Source organism: Trichomycterus rosablanca, chromosome 7 (genome assembly GCF_030014385.1).
Source record: "Trichomycterus rosablanca isolate fTriRos1 chromosome 7, fTriRos1.hap1, whole genome shotgun sequence".
NCBI classification, from domain to species: domain Eukaryota; kingdom Metazoa; phylum Chordata; class Actinopteri; order Siluriformes; family Trichomycteridae; genus Trichomycterus; species Trichomycterus rosablanca.
The window spans coordinates 22,453,025-22,472,046 of NC_085994.1; the positions used below are offsets into that span (position 1 = coordinate 22,453,025).

Below are 19,022 nucleotides of genomic sequence, written 5' to 3' on the forward strand. Positions count from 1 at the left end.
ACGCAGCAGCACGCTAAGCAGCACTGCCACATGCCATAGGAAACAAAGGAAAGACCTAAGGCCCTATTTTTTTTAACTGTGTTAGGTAACTTAAATTCAGGCTATTGTTATTTTCTGCTTTGAGATGATGATCTGAGTCGCTAAGGTGATGTCTGACCTTACTAAACCGTAATAAAACAAACCACAGATATTGAAAAGATAATTAGGAAATATTAGAAAATGTGGATGCTGCGGATTTGGAACAGAGCATTTTCTCCAAAAAGTCTATGAAGAGACATGCTAGTACACCGACTAGGCATAACATTATGACCACTGACAGGTGAAGTCAAAAACACTGATTATCTCTTCATCACGGCTCCTGTTAAAAGCAGGAAAAATGGGTTTGACAAGGCCCAAATTGTGATGGCTAGACGACTGGGTCAGAGCAGTGGTCAGTATCTATCAAAAGTGGACCAAGGAAGGAACAGTGGTAAACCGGCGACAGGGTCATGGGCGGCCAAGGCTCATTGATGCACATGGGGAGCAAAGGCTGGCTCGTCTGGTCCGATCCAACAGACGAGCTACTGTAGCTCAAATTGCTGAAGAAGTTAATGCTGGTTTTGATAGAAAGGTGTCAGAATACACAGTGCATCACAGTTTGGTGTGTATGGGGCTGCATAGCCGCAGACCAGTCAGGGTGCCCATGCTGACCCCTGTCCACCCCAAAAAGCGCCAACAATGGGCACGTGAGCATCGGAACTGGACCACAGAGCAATGTGGATGTTATACCTGTACACTACTTGGGATATCCAGGTACCCCAACTAGAAAAATGCTGTTCCGTCAACCCCCTAAATATTTAAATGTTATAGTAGTTTGACTCAGTGTCTCAGTGTTTAAGGTGCCTTATTGATTTATACAGACTATAAACCCTTAAAAGAAAGCAATTCAGTGAAAAATATAATTACAGCAATTTTGTGCCATGACCGCTTAATTCCTTCTTGGTCATTATGATTGACCACCTTGTGATTTCTCTGTATAAAATAAATACGGCTAGTTTGCCTGCACTAGTTGGTACATTTAAGTTTAATAGATTTTTACATAAAACATTCATATCGTATCTCAAGTCTTGGAGTTTGAATGGAGTGTATTTATCCATCTGCTGTCTATTCCTCACTAGTGTTTATTGAAATCACCATTATTAAGCCATTATTAAGCAGTTTAATGCAGGCTGAGCATCTGGAGTTGGGCATATGGCCAAAAGAGTTTCATTTTCAGCATGATGCCAGTCAGAAGGGCAGACGTCAATTATTGATGCCCAACTGCTGATTGTACATGGCCTGGTCTGGTGGAAATGGTTTAGGAATATGAACGAGCACTGGCCAATAGAATGTGCCAACTTGAACTGAATCACCAAGGACGATTCTATAGTTCCAAACACCTTTTCTATCTAGAGATGGTGTATATTAACATCAGATACTTACCTCATTTAGCGACAGTTTTGAATAATAATATTATTCATTTTATTTTCTAATTAATGTACAGCTCACCCAATCAATCCTCACCAGCTCCGTTTCTACACTCACTGTCCATTTTATCAGCTCCACTTACCATATAGAAGCATTTTGTAGTTCTACAATTACTGACTGTAGTCCATCTGTTTCTATGCATGCTTTGTTAGCCCCCCTTCACGCTGTTCTTCACCACCACAGAGCAGGTATTACAGTGGGGCCAAAAAGTATTTAGTCAGCCACTGATTGTGCAGGTTCTCCTACTTAGAAAGATGAGAGAGGTCTGTAATTTTCATCATAGTTACACTTCAACTATGAGAGACAAAATGAGAAAAAACATCCAGGAAATCACATTGTAGGATTTTTAAAGAATTTATTTGTAAATTATGGTGGAAAATAAGTATTTGGTCAATATCAAAAGTTCAACTCAATACTTTGTAACATAACCTTTGTTGGCAATGACAGAGGTCAAACGTTTCCTGTAAGTCTTCACCAGGTTTGCACACACTGTAGCTGGTATTTTGGCCCATTCCTCCATGCAGATCTCCTCTAGAGCAGTGATGTTTTGGGGCTGTCGCTGGGCAACACGGAGTCCACAAATTTTCTATGGGGTTGAGGTCTGGAGACTGGCTAGGCCACTCCAGGACCTTGAAATGCTTTTTATGGAGCCACTCCTTCGAGCGGTGTGTTTGGGATTATTGTCATGCTGGAAGACCCAGCCACGTTCCATCTTCAATGCTCTCACTGATGGAAGCAGGTTTTGGCTTAAAATCTCACGATACATGGCCCCGTTCATTCTTCCCTTAACACGGATCAGTCGCCCTGTCCCCTTTGCAGAAAAACAGCCCCAAAGCATGATGTTTCCACCCCCATGCTTCACAGTAGGTATGGTGTTCTTGGGTTTTTCTTCTTCCTTCAAACACGACGAGTTGAGTTTTTACCAAAAAGTTCCATTTTGGTTTCATCTGACCACATGATATTCTCCCAATCCTCTTCTGGATCATCCATATGCTCTCTGGCAAACTTCAGACGGGCCTGGACATGTACTGGCTTAAGCAGGGGGACACGCCTGGCACTTCAGGATTTGAGTCCCTCTCGGCGTAGTGTGTTTACTGATGGTAGCCTTTGTTACTTTGGTCCCAGCTCTCTGCAGGTCATTCATCAGGTCCCTCCGTGTAGTTTTGGGATTTTTGCTCACCGTTCTCATGATCATTTTGACCCCACGGGATGAGATCTTGCGTGGGGCCCCAGATCGAGGGAGATTATCAATGGTCTTGTATGTCTTCCATTTTCTTACAATTGCTCCCACAGTTGATTTATTCACACCAACCTGCTTGCCTATTGTAGATTCACTCTACCCAGCCTGGTGCAGGTCTACAATTTTCTTCCTGGTGTCCTTCGACAGCTCTTTGGTCTTGGCCATGGTTGAGTTTGGAGTCTGACTGTTTGAGGCTGTGGACAGGTGTCTTTTATACAGATAACGAGGTCAAACAGGTGCCATTAATACAGGTAACGAGTGGAGGACAGAAGAGCTTCTTAAAGAAGAAGTTACAGGTCTGTGAGAGCCAGAAATCTTGCTTGTTTGTTATTGACCAAATACTTATTTTCCACCATAATTTACGAATAAATTCTTTAAAAATCCTACAATGTTATTTTCTGGATTTTTTTTTCTCATTTTGTCTCTCATAGTTGAAGTGTACCTATGATGAAAATTACAGACCTCTCTCATCTTTCTAAGTAGGAGAACCTGCACAATCAGTGGCTGACTAAATACTTTTTGACCCCACTGTATTTGGGTGGTGGATCATTCTCAGCACTGCAGTGACACTGACATGGTGGTGGTGTGTTAGTGTGTGTTGTGTTGGTATGAGTGGCTCAGACACAGCAGCGCTACTGGAGTTTTGAAATACCGTGTCCACTCACCTAGTCCACTCTATTAGACACTCCTACCTAGTTGGTCCACCTTGTAGATGTAAAGACTGAGACGATCGCTCATCTATTGCTGCTGTTTGAGTTGGTCATCTTCTAGACCTTCATCAGTGGTCACAGGATGCTGCCAACTGGGCGATGTTGGCTGGATATTTTTGGTTGGTGGACTATTCTGAGTCTAGCAGTGACAGTGAGGTGTTTAAAAACTCCATGTCAGTGTCACTGCAGTGCTGAGAATGATCCACCACCTAAATAATACCTACTCTATAGTGGTCCTGTGGGGGTACTGACCATTAAAGAACAGCATGAAAGTCCATTCTTATGACCCACAAGTGGTGGGTTCCCACACAGCATACGTAGAGTCAGTTTATTGTCCATGTGACTCCCCACCCATCCATTGTTGGCCTGGAGACTGCATAACACAGCAGCAGAATTCTCATAAATTATTTTATTATATTTTATTGATATATATTTTCAAAGGTGTAACAGAACTCAAAAGGGGGCAAGGGTAGCTTAGCAATTAAGGTACTGGACTAGTAATCAGAAGGTTGCTGGTTCAAGGCCCACAATCGCCAAGTTGCCACTGTTTGGGTCCCTGAGCAAGACTCTTAATCCTCAATTGCTCAAGTTGTATTCAGTCATAATTGTAAGTCACTTTGAATAAAAGCATCTGCTAAATGCCACATATGTAAATGTAACGTAAACGTAAAAGTTGCTTAGTTCAGTTACATAAGTTGAATAATTTTTTTACTAAACTTATAGTGATAAAGCTATGACTAATAGTCTGATAATTTAGTGGGGTACATTTAGGTAGGATGGGGGCTTGTATGGTCTAATGCACTAACTCACCATCACTGAGATCTCAAACACTTGAGCTGTGCTATCAATTTTGACAGGTGTCTAAAACAAACTATAATTTGCAACAGCAGCACAGATGTTCATAGGTAATCCATGTGCTAGTTACTACTGTTTACTTCTGCCGTGTATGTTGTGCAGCCGGTTCTCTGAGTAGCGCCAAAGTTCTAAGGAGTCAGAATGCAACCAGTTCAAGAACCAGAGTTACAAACCACTCTCTCCAGTTTCTTTAATACCTCTATAGGTCAACATTATGACATTATACACAGAGAACTATAAACTATAGTGGATTGTACAGTACATACACAATAGTGACTCATGTAGAGTTAAAGTTCATGTAACCACGTCTATGTTAAAACATTTATTTATTGTCTAAGCAATTTTTATATTTTTAAGTAAATGATTCATTTTATGCAACCTGAATGTATCATTTCTGCTTGGCAAGATTGTCTAAACTCTTTGCCCATGTTATTTATCTCTTTCAGTGGAGAAATGTATGAGCTCAATGCAGTCAGGGACTCAGATGGTGAAGCTGAGAGGTGGTTCCAAGGGTCTAGTGCGCTATTATTTCCTGGACGAACACAAGTCCTGCATCCGCTGGAGGCCCTCCAGGAAGAACGAGAGGGCGAAAAGTAAGTACACTTAATATAAGTAATTAAATGTGAGTATCATATTACAGTTCATTAAGGCAGGGGATAATGGGGATCAGTGCGAGACTCTCTGTACGTGTTATGGATCACTATATGAACCTGCCTTTGTGTGGGTGAAAAACACGGCCGGCTCTATGAATATTGGGTAGCGGTTGTTGCTAAGATGCTGAGAAGGTTGTGGTTGTTGTTCTAAGATTGTGAGTGGAGAATTGCACCAGTAATTAGGTAATTGGATATGACTAGACTGGAGGAAAATTGTTTGATCTATACAATATGCCCACCTACCTAGCCCTTGTTGCCGCTATGCCAGGTTGTAAATCAGACTCAATGAACTGCCCAGCATCCTTTTAATTTGGTTTCTGTGAGCTGGGTACATGGTCCTCTCTTGTGTATTTGTGAGTGTAGCCATTACCATGTCCAGAAGAACCATCCTGGACACATGCCTCTACTGGTGGTGTGGCATTAAATCCTATATGCCCATAAATGACAGGAGTAGCGTCCAGCACTGGCGTGTCTTTTAGTATCACTTTTTCCTTTAGTTACCCATTGCTAAACCCCCTGCAGTTTGCCTACAAAACTGGCACTGGTTTAGAGGACGCAGTCATCTATCTACTACACAGATCCCTCTCACACCCTGACACCCCTGGGAGCACTGTGATGGTCACGTTTTTTTACTTTTCCAGTACATTCAACACCCTACAACCATGCTGGAGTCGACTGTCACCTCAACGCATGGACGATTAATTACCTCTCCAACAGACCACAGTATATGAGGCTTCAGGACTGTGTGTCAAATGGAGCGGTTTGCAGTATGGGGGCACCACAAAGGTCAACATCTGACTTTAGACACAACACACAAGACTGCTACCTTCAAAAGTTCTCAGAAAACACAGCCATTGTTGGATGTTTATCTGATGGGAATTAACTGGAATATAGGAGGGTCATCAAGGACTTCACATTAACACCAGTAAGAGTAAAGAATTGGTGATCAATTTCAGGAAAAGGTTGCATCACACCACACCTGTGAGCATCCAGGGTTTGGACATTAAGATGGCAAGGGAGTACAAATACCTGGGTGTTCACCTCAATAACAAACTGGACTGGTCTAGCAACTCTATATGATGTTCTATACAGAAAGGACCAAAGTCGCCTCCACCTACTGAGGAGACTGAGGTCCTGTGGAGTGTGCCATCTTTTATGCAGTGGTGTGCTGGGGAGGTGCAATCTCAGAGAGAGACAGGAAAAGACTGAACAAGCTGATCAAGAGAGCGAGCTCTGTCTTGAACTGTCCTCTCGAACCTGCAGAGGAGGTGGGAGAAAGGAGGATGATAGCCAAGCTGTCATCTATCCTGGACAACACCGCACATCCACTACACCAGACTTATTCACCCCCTGTGTAAGAAGGAGCGCTACTGCAGATTCTTCATTCCTGCAGCCATCAGGGCTTACAATAATAATATGTAATATATTATACTCTCATTCTACCCTTTCATGTCTATAGTGCAATACAAAAAGTGCAATATGTAATATATTGTTCATATTTTTAATGTATATATAATATTTTTACAATAATATACAGTAGTGTTCAAAAAAATAGCAGTTGTTACGTGGAAGAAAGGAGGACTCAAATGCAGAACTTATAGAAAATTAATATTTTATTTTTATTTAGAAACAAACAACAGAAGAGAAAAAGGTAGAGAAAAACAAAAACCAATCGGGAAGTCCGATGGCGCCGCTTAACCAGCAGGCAAACAAAATACAAAAGGAAAATAATAAAGTTGGGCGCGAATCCCGGTCTTCCAGGTACTAACCGGGTGCGCTAACTCCGCGCTATTACAGCGCGGGTGACGGAGAGCGGAAAAGCGCTTAAGGCGCTAGAGCGCAGGAACGCGGGAGGCGTTAACTCCCGGAAAACGCTAGCCCCAGCACAGCGGAAGGCTAGCGATGTACGCAACCGACGTCTACCTCGCGAAAGCTTGCAGCCGAGGGAATTCGCCGATCTGGAAAAGAGAGAATAATGGGTTAGGAATTTGACAGACAAAAGAGCGGATTCGAACCGGGGATGACGGCGTAAGTGCCGAATGCTTAGCGGCGTCGCCACCCAGCGGTTATTAAATCCAATTACTAATTGGATACAAGAGGTTGCACGGATACCGCAACAAGCGCACACGCTTGCTGTGTAGCAGCACCGCTAATGCTATCGATAAACAATAAGCAGCGCGAGGGCTGCACGGCGTCGCACCACGCTAATCCTAATAGGCAAAATAACGAAGAATACCTCGACCTTGCAGTCTACACACCCGAATGGCGCATGCCACCAGGGGATACCCTCTAAGCCTACGAAAGCGTGGACGAGCTGCCACCTGTGAACCAGGAACAAACAAAAGGTGCGACACCTGCCGCTGCACAGGGCTGGCTTAAATAGCCAGCCCCGCAGCTGCAGGTGATCAGCCCTAATTAGTCCTCCTCCTATTTAAGGCCTTAGTTTGTTTGGCTCTGTAAGACCTGTTTCGCTGGGAACTCGGGGTGCATTCACCAGCTACCGCAGGTCTCCTAATAGAACCCCCTCCTCTAGGGACAGCTCCTGAGGTCCCAAGACCCGCATCACGGTTCCGGCGGAACTCGCGGATCAGTTCAGGGTCCAGGATCTGCCGAGCCGGTACCCATGAACGTTCCTCAGGGCCGTAGCCTTCCCAATCCACCAAGTATTGGGTGCTACCCTGAACCTTTCTGCAATCCAGCAGGCGGCGGACAGTAAAGGCAGGGGCACCCTGGATGATACGAGGGGCGGGAGGCTGGGGAGGGGGTAAAACTCCTCCGCACATAAATGGTCGGAGTTGGGAGACGTGAAAGGTTGGATGCACTTTCATTCTGGGAGGAAGCTCCAACCTATAGGTCACCGGGTTGATCCGCCTGACCACCTTAAACGGGCCAATGTACCTAGGTGCCAGCTTGTGAGGGGCACCTCTGACGGGGAGATCCCTCGTTGACACAAGGACACGTTGGCCCGGCCGGAAGGTGAGAGCCGGCTGCCGCCTGCGATCAGCAGTGCGCTTCATGGAGCGCTGGGTGGCCACAAGTGCCTGCCTTGCTTTACGCCAGGCGGCGCGGCAGCGGCGGACATGAAGCTGTACAGACGGGACCGCTACTTGCTGCTCCTGCTCAGGAAAGAGCGGAGGAGGGTACCCGAACTGAGCTTCAAACGGTGACATTCCTATCGCCGAGTGATGCAGGGTATTGTGAGCAAATTCAGCCCACAGTAATTTATCCGACCATGTGGCTGGATTCCCTGCCGTCAGGCACCTGAGCATCTTGCTCAGATCCTGGATGAGCCTTTCCGATTGCCCATTCGACTCGGGGTGATACCCCGAGGATAAGCTGGCCTTAGCGCCAATGAGTTGGCAAAAGGCCCGCCAGCACTGGCTCACAAACTGCGGACCCCGATCAGACACAATGTCTGATGGAACCCCATGCGCTCTCACCACATGTTGCAGGATGATCTGCGCAGTACCCATGGCGGATGGTAGCTTGGGCAGAGGGACAAATAGGCAAGACTTGGTGAATCGGTCGACAATTACCAACACCGCCGTGAACCCTCTAGACTTTGGCAACTCTGTCACAAAATCCAGAGCGATATGGGACCACGGTCTTGAAGGTATTGGCAACGGATGGAGAAGGCCACGTGGGCGCTCCCTGGGACTCTTGTTAAGAGCGCACACAGTGCAGGCACGGACGAAGTCACGTACCTGATTCTCCATCCCCGGCCACCAAAATCTTCGGCGCAGCAGGACCAGGGACTTAGTCACACCTGGGTGCGCCGCAAAAGGAGAGGCGTGAGCCCACTCAAACACCTGACGCCGTACAGTAGTAGGTACATACAGCCTGTCAGGAGGTCCCCCACCTGGGTCGGGTTCGGCCCCTTGGGCGTCCCGTATGACCTTTGAAATACCCCAGGTGATTGGGGCAGCTATCTGGGTCGAGGGAATCACGGGATCAGGCTCGGTCTCCGGCCTGGTTGGTTCCCACTGTCTAGACAGGGCATCCGGTTTGACGTTCCTGGACCCCGGTCTATACGACAGCGTGAAGTGGAACCTACCGAAAAATAAGGACCACCGGGCCTGACGTGAGTTCATCCTTTTGACTTGCTGGATGAACGACAAATTCTTGTGGTCCGTCCAAACGAGAAAAGGAAGTTTGGCTCCCTCGAGCCAGTGTCGCCACTCATCTAAAGCCAGTTTAATGGCTAGAAGTTCCCTGTCTCCGACCGGGTAATTCCGCTCAGCCGGAGTCAGGCGGTGCGAAAAGAAGGCACACGGATGCAGCTTCTTTCCTGGCCCCACTCTCTGGGACAATACTGCCCCAACCCCAACCTCAGAGGCATCCACTTCGACCACGAATGGCTCCTCAGGGTCAGGCAACTGCAAGACAGGAGCAGTTGTCAAGAGAGCTTTCAGTCTGTCAAAGGCTTGTTGGGCCTGCACCGACCATGTGAACGGACCCTTGCCAGTAAGGGCTGTTAGTGGCGCAGCGACAGTGCTAAAGTTCTTGATAAATCGCCTAAAAAAATTTGCAAAGCCCAAAAACCTTTGCATTTGGCGAACAGAACTTGGAGTTGGCCAGCTCTCTACAGCATTGATTTTAGCCGGGTCCATGCGAAGGGCGCCTTGTGACACTATGAACCCCAGGAACGAAACCGAAGGGGCGTGAAAGACGGACTTCTCCAGCTTGACGAAAAGATGGTGTTCAAGCAGGAGCTGGAGAACTCGCCGGACATGCCCTATGTGTTCGTCGATGGAGCGGCTAAAAATAAGAATATCGTCTAGATAGACGTAGACGAACTTATCAAGGGTCTCCCGTAGGACCTCATTGATGAATCTTTGGAAGACTGCGGGGGCATTCATTAACCCAAAAGGCATTACTCGATACTCATAGTGGCCAGTGGGCGTAATGAACGCAGTCTTCCACTCGTCCCCTTGCCTGATCCGGATCAGGTTGTACGCGCTACGTAAGTCGAGCTTTGTAAAAATCGATGCTCGCTGAAGGGCTTCAAAAGCCGTGGCCATCAGCGGCAGCGGGTACCGATCCTTGATCGTAACGGCATTTAGACCGCGATAATCAATACAGGGGTGCAAGGTATCGTCCTTCTTGCCAACAAAAAAGAACCCCGCCCCGGCCGGGGAGGAAGAAGAACGAATGAACCCCTGTTTGAGCGCCTCGCGCACATACTCCTCCATGGCAACCTTCTCCGGACCGGAGAGTGAGAAAAGGCGCCCCCTAGGAGGGGTAGTGCCAGGCAACAAATTGATGGCGCAATCGAACGGTCTGTGGGGGGGCAAGTCCCGCGCCCTGGACTTGCTAAAAACCTCCTGAAGATCATGGTACATAGGAGGAACTGTGGCCAAATCCGGGGTCTCCATTTTTGGTACTGACGGGTGGAGATTCGCGCTGGCCTGAAGCAAGCATGAATCTCTACACCGTGTTCCCCAAATGAAGATTGACCCGGTGGCCCAGTCGATCTGGGGGTTGTGTCTTTGCAGCCACGAAAAACCCAGGACCACCTTGAGATGAGGAACGTGCGTCACTAAAAAGGAGATCCGTTCCTCGTGATCCTCCAGACGCAACGTCAAGGGCTGCGTCCGATGGGTAATCGGGCTGCCCGCTACGGCTCGACCATCAACAGCATGGACCGAGACCGGCTTGGCTAGCGGTTGGACCTCTATCCCCAGCCTGCGTACCAGATCGATGTCCATAAAACTCTCCACCGCTCCCGAATCTACACAAACCCGGAGGTTTGTGTCGCCCGAACCCCAAGACAATTGGGCCGATAAAAACAAACCCTGACCAGGAATACTAGTCTGGCCCTCTCTCGATTCCCTGGTTCGAGAGCGGCCCGCTAGTTTAACGGTTGTTGGGGTCTGGAGCGAAAACCTGATGCCTTAGGGGCGTCAGGTCGTGTCGACCCCAATTGCATGGGTTCGGGGTCGGGATTATGCGGAGGGGAGCTAGGAGGGACCAACGAGCGAGTAAACGGAGGACAGAAACCCCGTTCCCGCGCTCGCTGGCGAAGACGGGTATCTATGGACGTGGCCAGCGTGTAAAAGGCCTTAAGGGTGGTAGGAGGATCTCTCGTGGCCAGCTCGTCCTTTACCTTACCGGAAAGGCCGCGATGAAAAATGGCGGTGAGGGCCCCTTCATCCCAACCACACTCTGCTGCTAGCGTTCGAAACTCTATAACGTAGTCTGCTACTGAGCGACCACCTTGGGTGAGCTCGAGTAGGCGAGGACCCGCCTCTCGGCCCCCCGAAGGGTGAAAAAATGTCTCCTTGAGGGCTTCCTTAAAGGAGCTTTCAGATGAACACTCTGGGGCATTCTGCTCCCAAAGTGCGGTAGCCCATTCCAACGCCCTCCCGGTAAGAAGGGAAATGATGTAGGCCACCCTTGAGCGTTCTGTGGGGTAGCGAGACGGTTGAAGTTCAAATGCTAACGAGCATTGGAGGAGAAATCCGCGGCACTTTTTCGCTTCTCCCGAGTATCTCTCGGGAGGAGGGATGGGCGTGTCGCGGGTTGCAGACTCCCCAGAGTGGGTTCTGGGATTAGGGCTGGGCTCCGAAGTTGGCAGGAGTTGGGTTAGGACTGCTAACCGCTGTGCCAATTCGTTGAGGGCTGCCTCGTGCCTGCCCAACGCCACCCCTTGGTGGCGTAGCGCGTCTGAGACCGGTATGGGTTCTGCTGAGTCCATACTGGTCGCACCTTTCTGTTACGTGGAAGAAAGGAGGACTCAAATGCAGAACTTATAGAAAATTAATATTTTATTTTTATTTAGAAACAAACAACAGAAGAGAAAAAGGTAGAGAAAAACAAAAACCAATCGGGAAGTCCGATGGCGCCGCTTAACCAGCAGGCAAACAAAATACAAAAGGAAAATAATAAAGTTGGGCGCGAACCCCGGTCTTCCAGGTACTAACCGGGCGCGCTAACTCCGCGCTATTACAGCGCGGGTGACGGAGAGCGGAAAAGCGCTTAAGGCGCTAGAGCGCAGGAACGCGGGAGGCGTTAACTCCCGGAAAACGCTAGCCCCAGCACAGCGGAAGGCTAGCGATGTACGCAACCGACGTCTACCTCGCGAAAGCTTGCAGCCGAGGGAATTCGCCGATCTGGAAAAGAGAGAATAATGGGTTAGGAATTTGACAGACAAAAGAGCGGATTCGAACCGGGGATGACGGCGTAAGTGCCGAATGCTTAGCGGCGTCGCCACCCAGCGGTTATTAAATCCAATTACTAATTGGATACAAGAGGTTGCACGGATACCGCAACAAGCGCACACGCTTGCTGTGTAGCAGCACCGCTAATGCTATCGATAAACAATAAGCAGCGCGAGGGCTGCACGGCGTCGCACCACGCTAATCCTAATAGGCAAAATAACGAAGAATACCTCGACCTTGCAGTCTACACACCCGAATGGCGCATGCCACCAGGGGATACCCTCTAAGCCTACGAAAGCGTGGACGAGCTGCCACCTGTGAACCAGGAACAAACAAAAGGTGCGACACCTGCCGCTGCACAGGGCTGGCTTAAATAGCCAGCCCCGCAGCTGCAGGTGATCAGCCCTAATTAGTCCTCCTCCTATTTAAGGCCTTAGTTTGTTTGGCTCTGTAAGACCTGTTTCGCTGGGAACTCGGGGTGCATTCACCAGCTACCGCAGGTCTCCTAATAGCAGTGACTTTAAAAAAGTGAATAAAGCACAAAATCATTATAATAACTTTTATTTCCATAAATGCAAACGCACTGAAAATACTACACTTTCAATTCTAAATCAAAACATTAACTAAATGTAGCCAGTTTGTGTTAATCCTTTACAGAAAGTTAAGAAAAATGAATATTAGGCTGTTCAAAAAAATTGCAGTGCCAGCATTTTTCTTTAAAAACTAAAAAAAATGTATCTAACATGAAAAAATGTTTGAGGTTTCACTTTACTTTAAATTACTGAACTAATATTCAGTGGCATAACAATTGTTTCCGAGATCTGTGTTGCATGGAGTCGACCAACTTCTGGCACCTCTGAACAGGTATTCCAGTCCAGGATGATTAGACTACATTCCACAGTTCTTCTGCAATTTTGGGTTTTGCCTCAAAAAAACGTGTTTCAGACGTCAGCCCACAAGTTCTCTCTGGAATTGAAGTCAGGGGATTGGGCTGGTCACTCTATTACCTCAATCTTGTTTGTCTGTAACCAAGATGTTTTGGGTCATTGTCATGTTGAAACACCCATTTTAAGGACATTTCTTCTTCGACATAGGGCAACATGATCTCCTCAAGTATTCTGATATATTTAAATTGATCCATGATCCCTCGTATGTGATAAATAGGCGTAACACCATGGTATGAGAAACATCCCCATATCATCATTTTGTACCACCATGCTTTACTGTCTTCACAGTGTACTGTGGCTTGAATTCAGTGCTCGGGGGTCGTCTGACATACTGTCTACGGCCACTAGACCCAAAAAGAACAATTTTGCTTTCATCAGTCCACAAAATGTTGAGCCATTTCTCTTTGGACCAGTCAATGTGTTCCTTGGCAAATTTGAACCCATTCAGGACGTGTCTTTATCTTAACAACGGGACTTTGCAGGAGTTCTTGCTGGTAAATTGGCTTCACTTAATCATCTTCTGTACTTACTGGTAACTTCAGATGTTCCTTGATCTTTCTGGTGGTGATCATTGGCTGAGCCTTTGCCATTCTGGCTATTCTCTGATCCATTCGAACAGTAGTTCCACGCTTCCTTCTGCGTCTTTCAGATTTTGGTTGTCACTTTAAGGCATTTTAGCTGAGCAGCCAATAATTTGCTGCACTTCTCTGTATGTTTTTTCCCTCTACAATCAACTTTTTAATCAAAGTACGCTGTTCATCAGAACAATGTCTGGAACAACCCATTTTACCCAATATTTCAAAAGGAAATGAGCTATGACCAACCTGTGCAACATTTGCCACCCTCCTACATTAAATAAGGGCCAAAATTGACACCCGTTCTTCTGCAGAATGAATGACTTCACCAATTGAACTCCTCACTGCTATTATTTTGAACAACCCCCTTTCAATCAATGCTTCAATTACTCATTTGAATGAGTGGGATGCATGTCCTAATTGTTGGGTTTGTTTTGTTTTCATTACTCTACTACACTTTCAAGTGAATTTTTTGCTATGTAGAAATATCACTTCTACTAAAAACAGTGATTTATCAAGTAATGGTGTTGGACTGCTATTTTTTTGAACACTACTGTATGTACATCATTATGAATTTTCCTGTTTTTCTGTCTTTCTTTTAACTGCTGTAACAAGTTAATTTACCCAAGGGGATCAACAAAGTCTTATATCTAATCTTAATGTTTCCCTTTCTTGGTGTTTTTTTAAGGAACTTGGGTTCTTGCTCAGTGGTGGATTGAGTAGCTGGCACAAGTAGCAATCTAATAATAGTAACAGAACGCCTCGTGTTCTGCTGGGTCTGCAAGTATAATAACCACAGGACGTTTAAAAGTACCATCTGCAGCAACACTTGTATTTGGAATGGACAGCTTAATGTTTTCAGTAATTACAGGGGAAATTAGACATTTGTACATAAATATACATTATACATTCAACGTATAATCTACATGATATTTATACTCACTCATGAAAATACAGTATTATTATATAATATTTTATATATTATATTATTATACAGTATAATATTTTATATATATATATACAGTATATATATATATATATATATATATATATATATATATATATATATATATATATACAGTGTATCAGAAAAGTGAGTACACCCCTCACATTTCTGCAAATATTTCATTATATCTTTTCATGGGACAACACTATAGACATGAAACTTAAATATAACTTAGAGTAGTCAGTGTACAGCTTGTATAGCAGTGTAGATTTACTGTCTTCTGAAAATAACTCAACACACAGCCATTAATGTCTAAATAGCTGGCAACATAAATGAGTACACCCCACAGTGAACATGTCCAAATTGTGCCCAAATGTGTCGTTGTCCCTCCCTGGTGTCATGTGTCAAGGTCCCAGGTGTAAATGGGGAGCAGGGCTTTTAAATTTGGTGTTTTGGGTACAATTCTCTCATACTGGCCACTGGATATTCAACATGGCACCTCATGGCAAAGAACTCTCTGAGGATGTGAGACATAGAATTGTTGCTCTCCACAAAGATGGCCTGGGCTATAAGAAGATTGCTAACACCCTGAAACTGAGCTACAGCATGGTGGCCAAGGTCATACAGCGGTTTTCCAGGACAGGTTCCACTCGGAACAGGCTTCGCCAGGGTCGACCAAAGAAGTTGAGTCCACATGTTCGGTGTCATATCCAGAGGTTGGCTTTAAAAGATAGACACATGAGTGCTGCCAGCATTGCTGCAGAGGTTGAAGACGTGGGAGGTCAGCCTGTCAGTGCTCAGACCATACGCCGCACACTGCATCAACTCGGTCTGCATGGTCGTCATCCCAGAAGGAAGCTGACGCACAAGAAAGCCCGCAAACAGTTTGCTGAAGACAAGCAGTCCAAGAACATGGATTACTGGAATGCCCTGTGGTCTGACGAGACCAAGATAAACTTGTTTGGCTCAGATGGTGTCCAGCATGTGTGGCGGCGCCCTGGTGAGAAGTACCAAGACAACTGTATCTTGCCTACAGTCAAGCATGGTGGTGGTAGCATCATGGTCTTGGGCTGCATGAGTGTTGCTGGCACTGGGGAGCTGCAGTTCATTGAGGGAAACATGAATTCCACATGAAACAGAGCATGATCCCCTCCCTTCGAAAACTGGGCCTCATGGCAGTTTTCCAACAGGATAACGACCCCAAACACAACCTCCAAGATGACAACTGCCTTGCTGAGGAAGCTGAAGGTAAAGGTGATGGACTAAACCCAATTGAGCACCTGTGGCGCATCCTCAAGTGGAAGGTGGAGGAGTTCAAGGTGTCTAACATCCACCAGCTCCGTGATGTCATCATGGAGGAGTGGAAGAGGATTTCAGTAGCAACCTGTGCAGCTCTGGTGAATTCCATGCTCAGGAGGGTTAAGGCAGTGCTGGATAATAATGGTGGTCACACAAAATATTGACACTTTGGGCACAATTTGGACATGTTCACTGTGGGGTGTACTCACTTATGTTGCCAGCCATTTAGACATTAATGGCTGTGTGTTGAGTTATTTTCAGAAGACAGTAAATCTACACTGCTATACAAGTTGTACACTGACTACTCTAAGTTATATCCAAGTTTCATTCCTATAGTGTTGTCCCATGAAAAGATATAATAAAATATTTGCAGAAATGTGAGGGGTGTACTCACTTTAGTGATACACTGTATATACTGTATATATATATATATATATATATATATATATATATATATATATATATATATATATATATATATATAATAATAACGACCTGGCGAGTGCAGCCAATGAGGGGCAGTGCGGTGGAGGGTTTAGTTAATGTCGTGGAGAACCCCCCACTTGCCATGGGCCCCAGTGCAACTGCCCCCCCCGGTAGTTACACCAGCTGACTAAGATAACATTTAAACATAAGAAAACAAAAGAAACTAAAAAAAAACAATGCCCTAACTAAACCCTTTCTATAATTATATAGAAACTATTTTTTTATTTTTTTATTTACATTTTTAATAAAACCACACTTTAATTCATTTTCTTTTCATTTTAATTCATAGTAGATTACAGACACAATAGGAAAAAAAACAATCGGATTAAACTCTTTCTATATTCATTCAAATAACATCACATTACATATACAGTGGGGGAAATAAGTATTTGATCCCCTGCTGATTTTGTAAGTTTACCCCCTTACAAAGACTTGAACAGTCTATAATTTTTATGGAAGGTTTATTTTAACAGAGAGAGACAGAATATCAACAAAAAATCCAGAAAAAAAACATTAAATAAAAGTTATAAATTAATTTGTATTTAATTAAGGGAAATAAATATTTGATCCCCTACCAACCAGCAAGAATTCTGACCCCCACAGCAGAGGCACACAAATTAGTCCTGTCCCTGTATAAAAGACTCCTGTCACAGAATCAGTTTCTTCCGTTGAAATCTCTCGACCACCATGGGCAAGACCAAAGAGCTATCAAAGGACATCAGCGACAAGATTGTAGACCTGCACAAGGCTGGAATGGGCTGCAAGACCATCAGCAAGAAGCTTGGTGAGAAAGAGACCACTGTTGGTGCGATAATTCGAAAATGGAAGAAATACAAGATCACAGTCAATCACCCTCGCTCTGGAGCTCAATGCAAGATCTCACCTGGTGGGGTAAGAATGATTCTGAGAAAGGTGAGGTCAGTCCAGAATTACACGGGAGGAGCTTGTCAATGATCTCAAGGGAGCTGGGAGCACAGTCACCAAGAAAACCATTAGTAACACACTTCGCCGTAATGAATTGAGATCCTGCAGTGCCCGCAAAGTCCCTTTGCTCAAGAAAGCTCATGTACAGGCCCATCTGAAGTTTGCCAATGAACACCTGAATGATTCAGAGAAAGCTTGGGAGAATGTGATATGGTCAGATGAGACCAAAATTGAGCTCTTTGGCATCAACTCCACTCGCCGTGTTTGGAGGCAAAGAAATGCCCGGTGGGGATGGTGTTCTTGGGGTCATATCCAGCATTTCTCTGCTCCCAGCTCCCTTGAGATCATTGACAAGCTCCTCCCGTGTAATTCTGGACTGACCTCACCTTTCTCAGAATCATTCTTACCCCACCAGGTGAGATCTTGCATGGAGCTCCAGAGTGAAGGTGATTGACTGTGATCTTGTATTTCTTCCATTTTCGAATTATCGCACCAACAGTGGTCTCTTTCTCACCAAGCTTCTTGCTGATGGTCTTGTATTGTAGCCCATTCCAGCCTTGTGCAGGTCTACAATCTTGTCCCTGACGTCTTTTGATAGCTCTTTGGTCTTGCCCATGGTGGTCGAGAGATTTGAACGGAAGAAACTTTTATACAGGGACAGGACTAATTTGTGTGCCTCATGGGCACATAACCGGTCTGTGGGGGTCAGAATTCTTGCTGGTTGGTAGGGGATCAAATACTTATTTCCCTTAATTAAATACAAATTAATTTATAACTTTTATTTAATGTTTTTTTCTGGATTTTTTGTTGATGTTCTGTCTCTCTCTGTTAAAATAAACCTTCCATAAAAATTATAGACTGTTCAAGTCTTTGTAAGGGGGTAAACTTACAAAATCAGCAGGGGATCAAATACTTATTTCCCCCACTGTATATACTGTATATATAGTGTGTATATATTTATAGAAACTATTTTCTATTCAGAAATGTATAGATTTACATATAGATTTACATATAATTACATAAATATATATTGCCATTAATTATTAACCACCTCCACTCTCTGTCCCCCCAGTCTCCATAGACTCGATTCGGGAGGTATGTGAGGGAAAACAATCAGAGATCTTTCAGCGCTACTCAGAGGGAAGTTTCGACCCCAACTGCTGCTTCAGCATTTACTACGGCGAACACATGGAGTCCCTCGACCTGGTGACGGGTACGGGTGAGGAAGCTCGCACCTGGATTACTGGCCTTAAGTATCTCATGGCAGGCATCAGCGATGAAGACAGCCTGGCCAAACGCCAACGTACACGTGACCAATATCCTTTAATGCTTCGAGGAAAATAATAACATATTTAAAACTTTTAGAGACTCATACACTGTTCAAAATATATACATACATACACACATACACCGATCAGCTATAACAATAAAACCACCTCCTTGTTTCTACACACACTGTCCATTTTATCAGCTTCACTTACCATATAGAAGCACATTGTAGTTCTACAATTACTGACTGCAGTCAATTTGTTTCTTTGCATTCTTTGTTAGCCGCCTTTCTTTCTGGTCTTCAATGGTCAGGAGCACCAGAGCAGGTATTAATTAGGTGGTGGGTTATTGTCAGCACTGCAGTGACACTGACATGGTGGTGGTGTGTTAGTGTGTGTTGTGCTGGTATGAGTGGATAAGATACAGCAGCGCTGCTGGAGTTTTTAAACACC

The 19,022-nt window shown here is 45.3% G+C and overlaps 1 protein-coding gene across 1 annotated transcript in view; it reads left to right on the forward strand.

The window, feature by feature from the left end:
- Positions 1 to 19,022, forward strand: part of plch2a (phospholipase C, eta 2a) — a 242,407-nt gene that overhangs the window by 148,638 nt on the left and 74,747 nt on the right. Inside the window, exons 2-3 of the mRNA XM_062998522.1 lie at positions 4,758 to 4,904; positions 18,374 to 18,617. Of these exons, the coding sequence (XP_062854592.1) occupies positions 4,758 to 4,904; positions 18,374 to 18,617 (391 nt within the window). The remainder of the gene's footprint in view (positions 1 to 4,757; positions 4,905 to 18,373; positions 18,618 to 19,022) is intronic.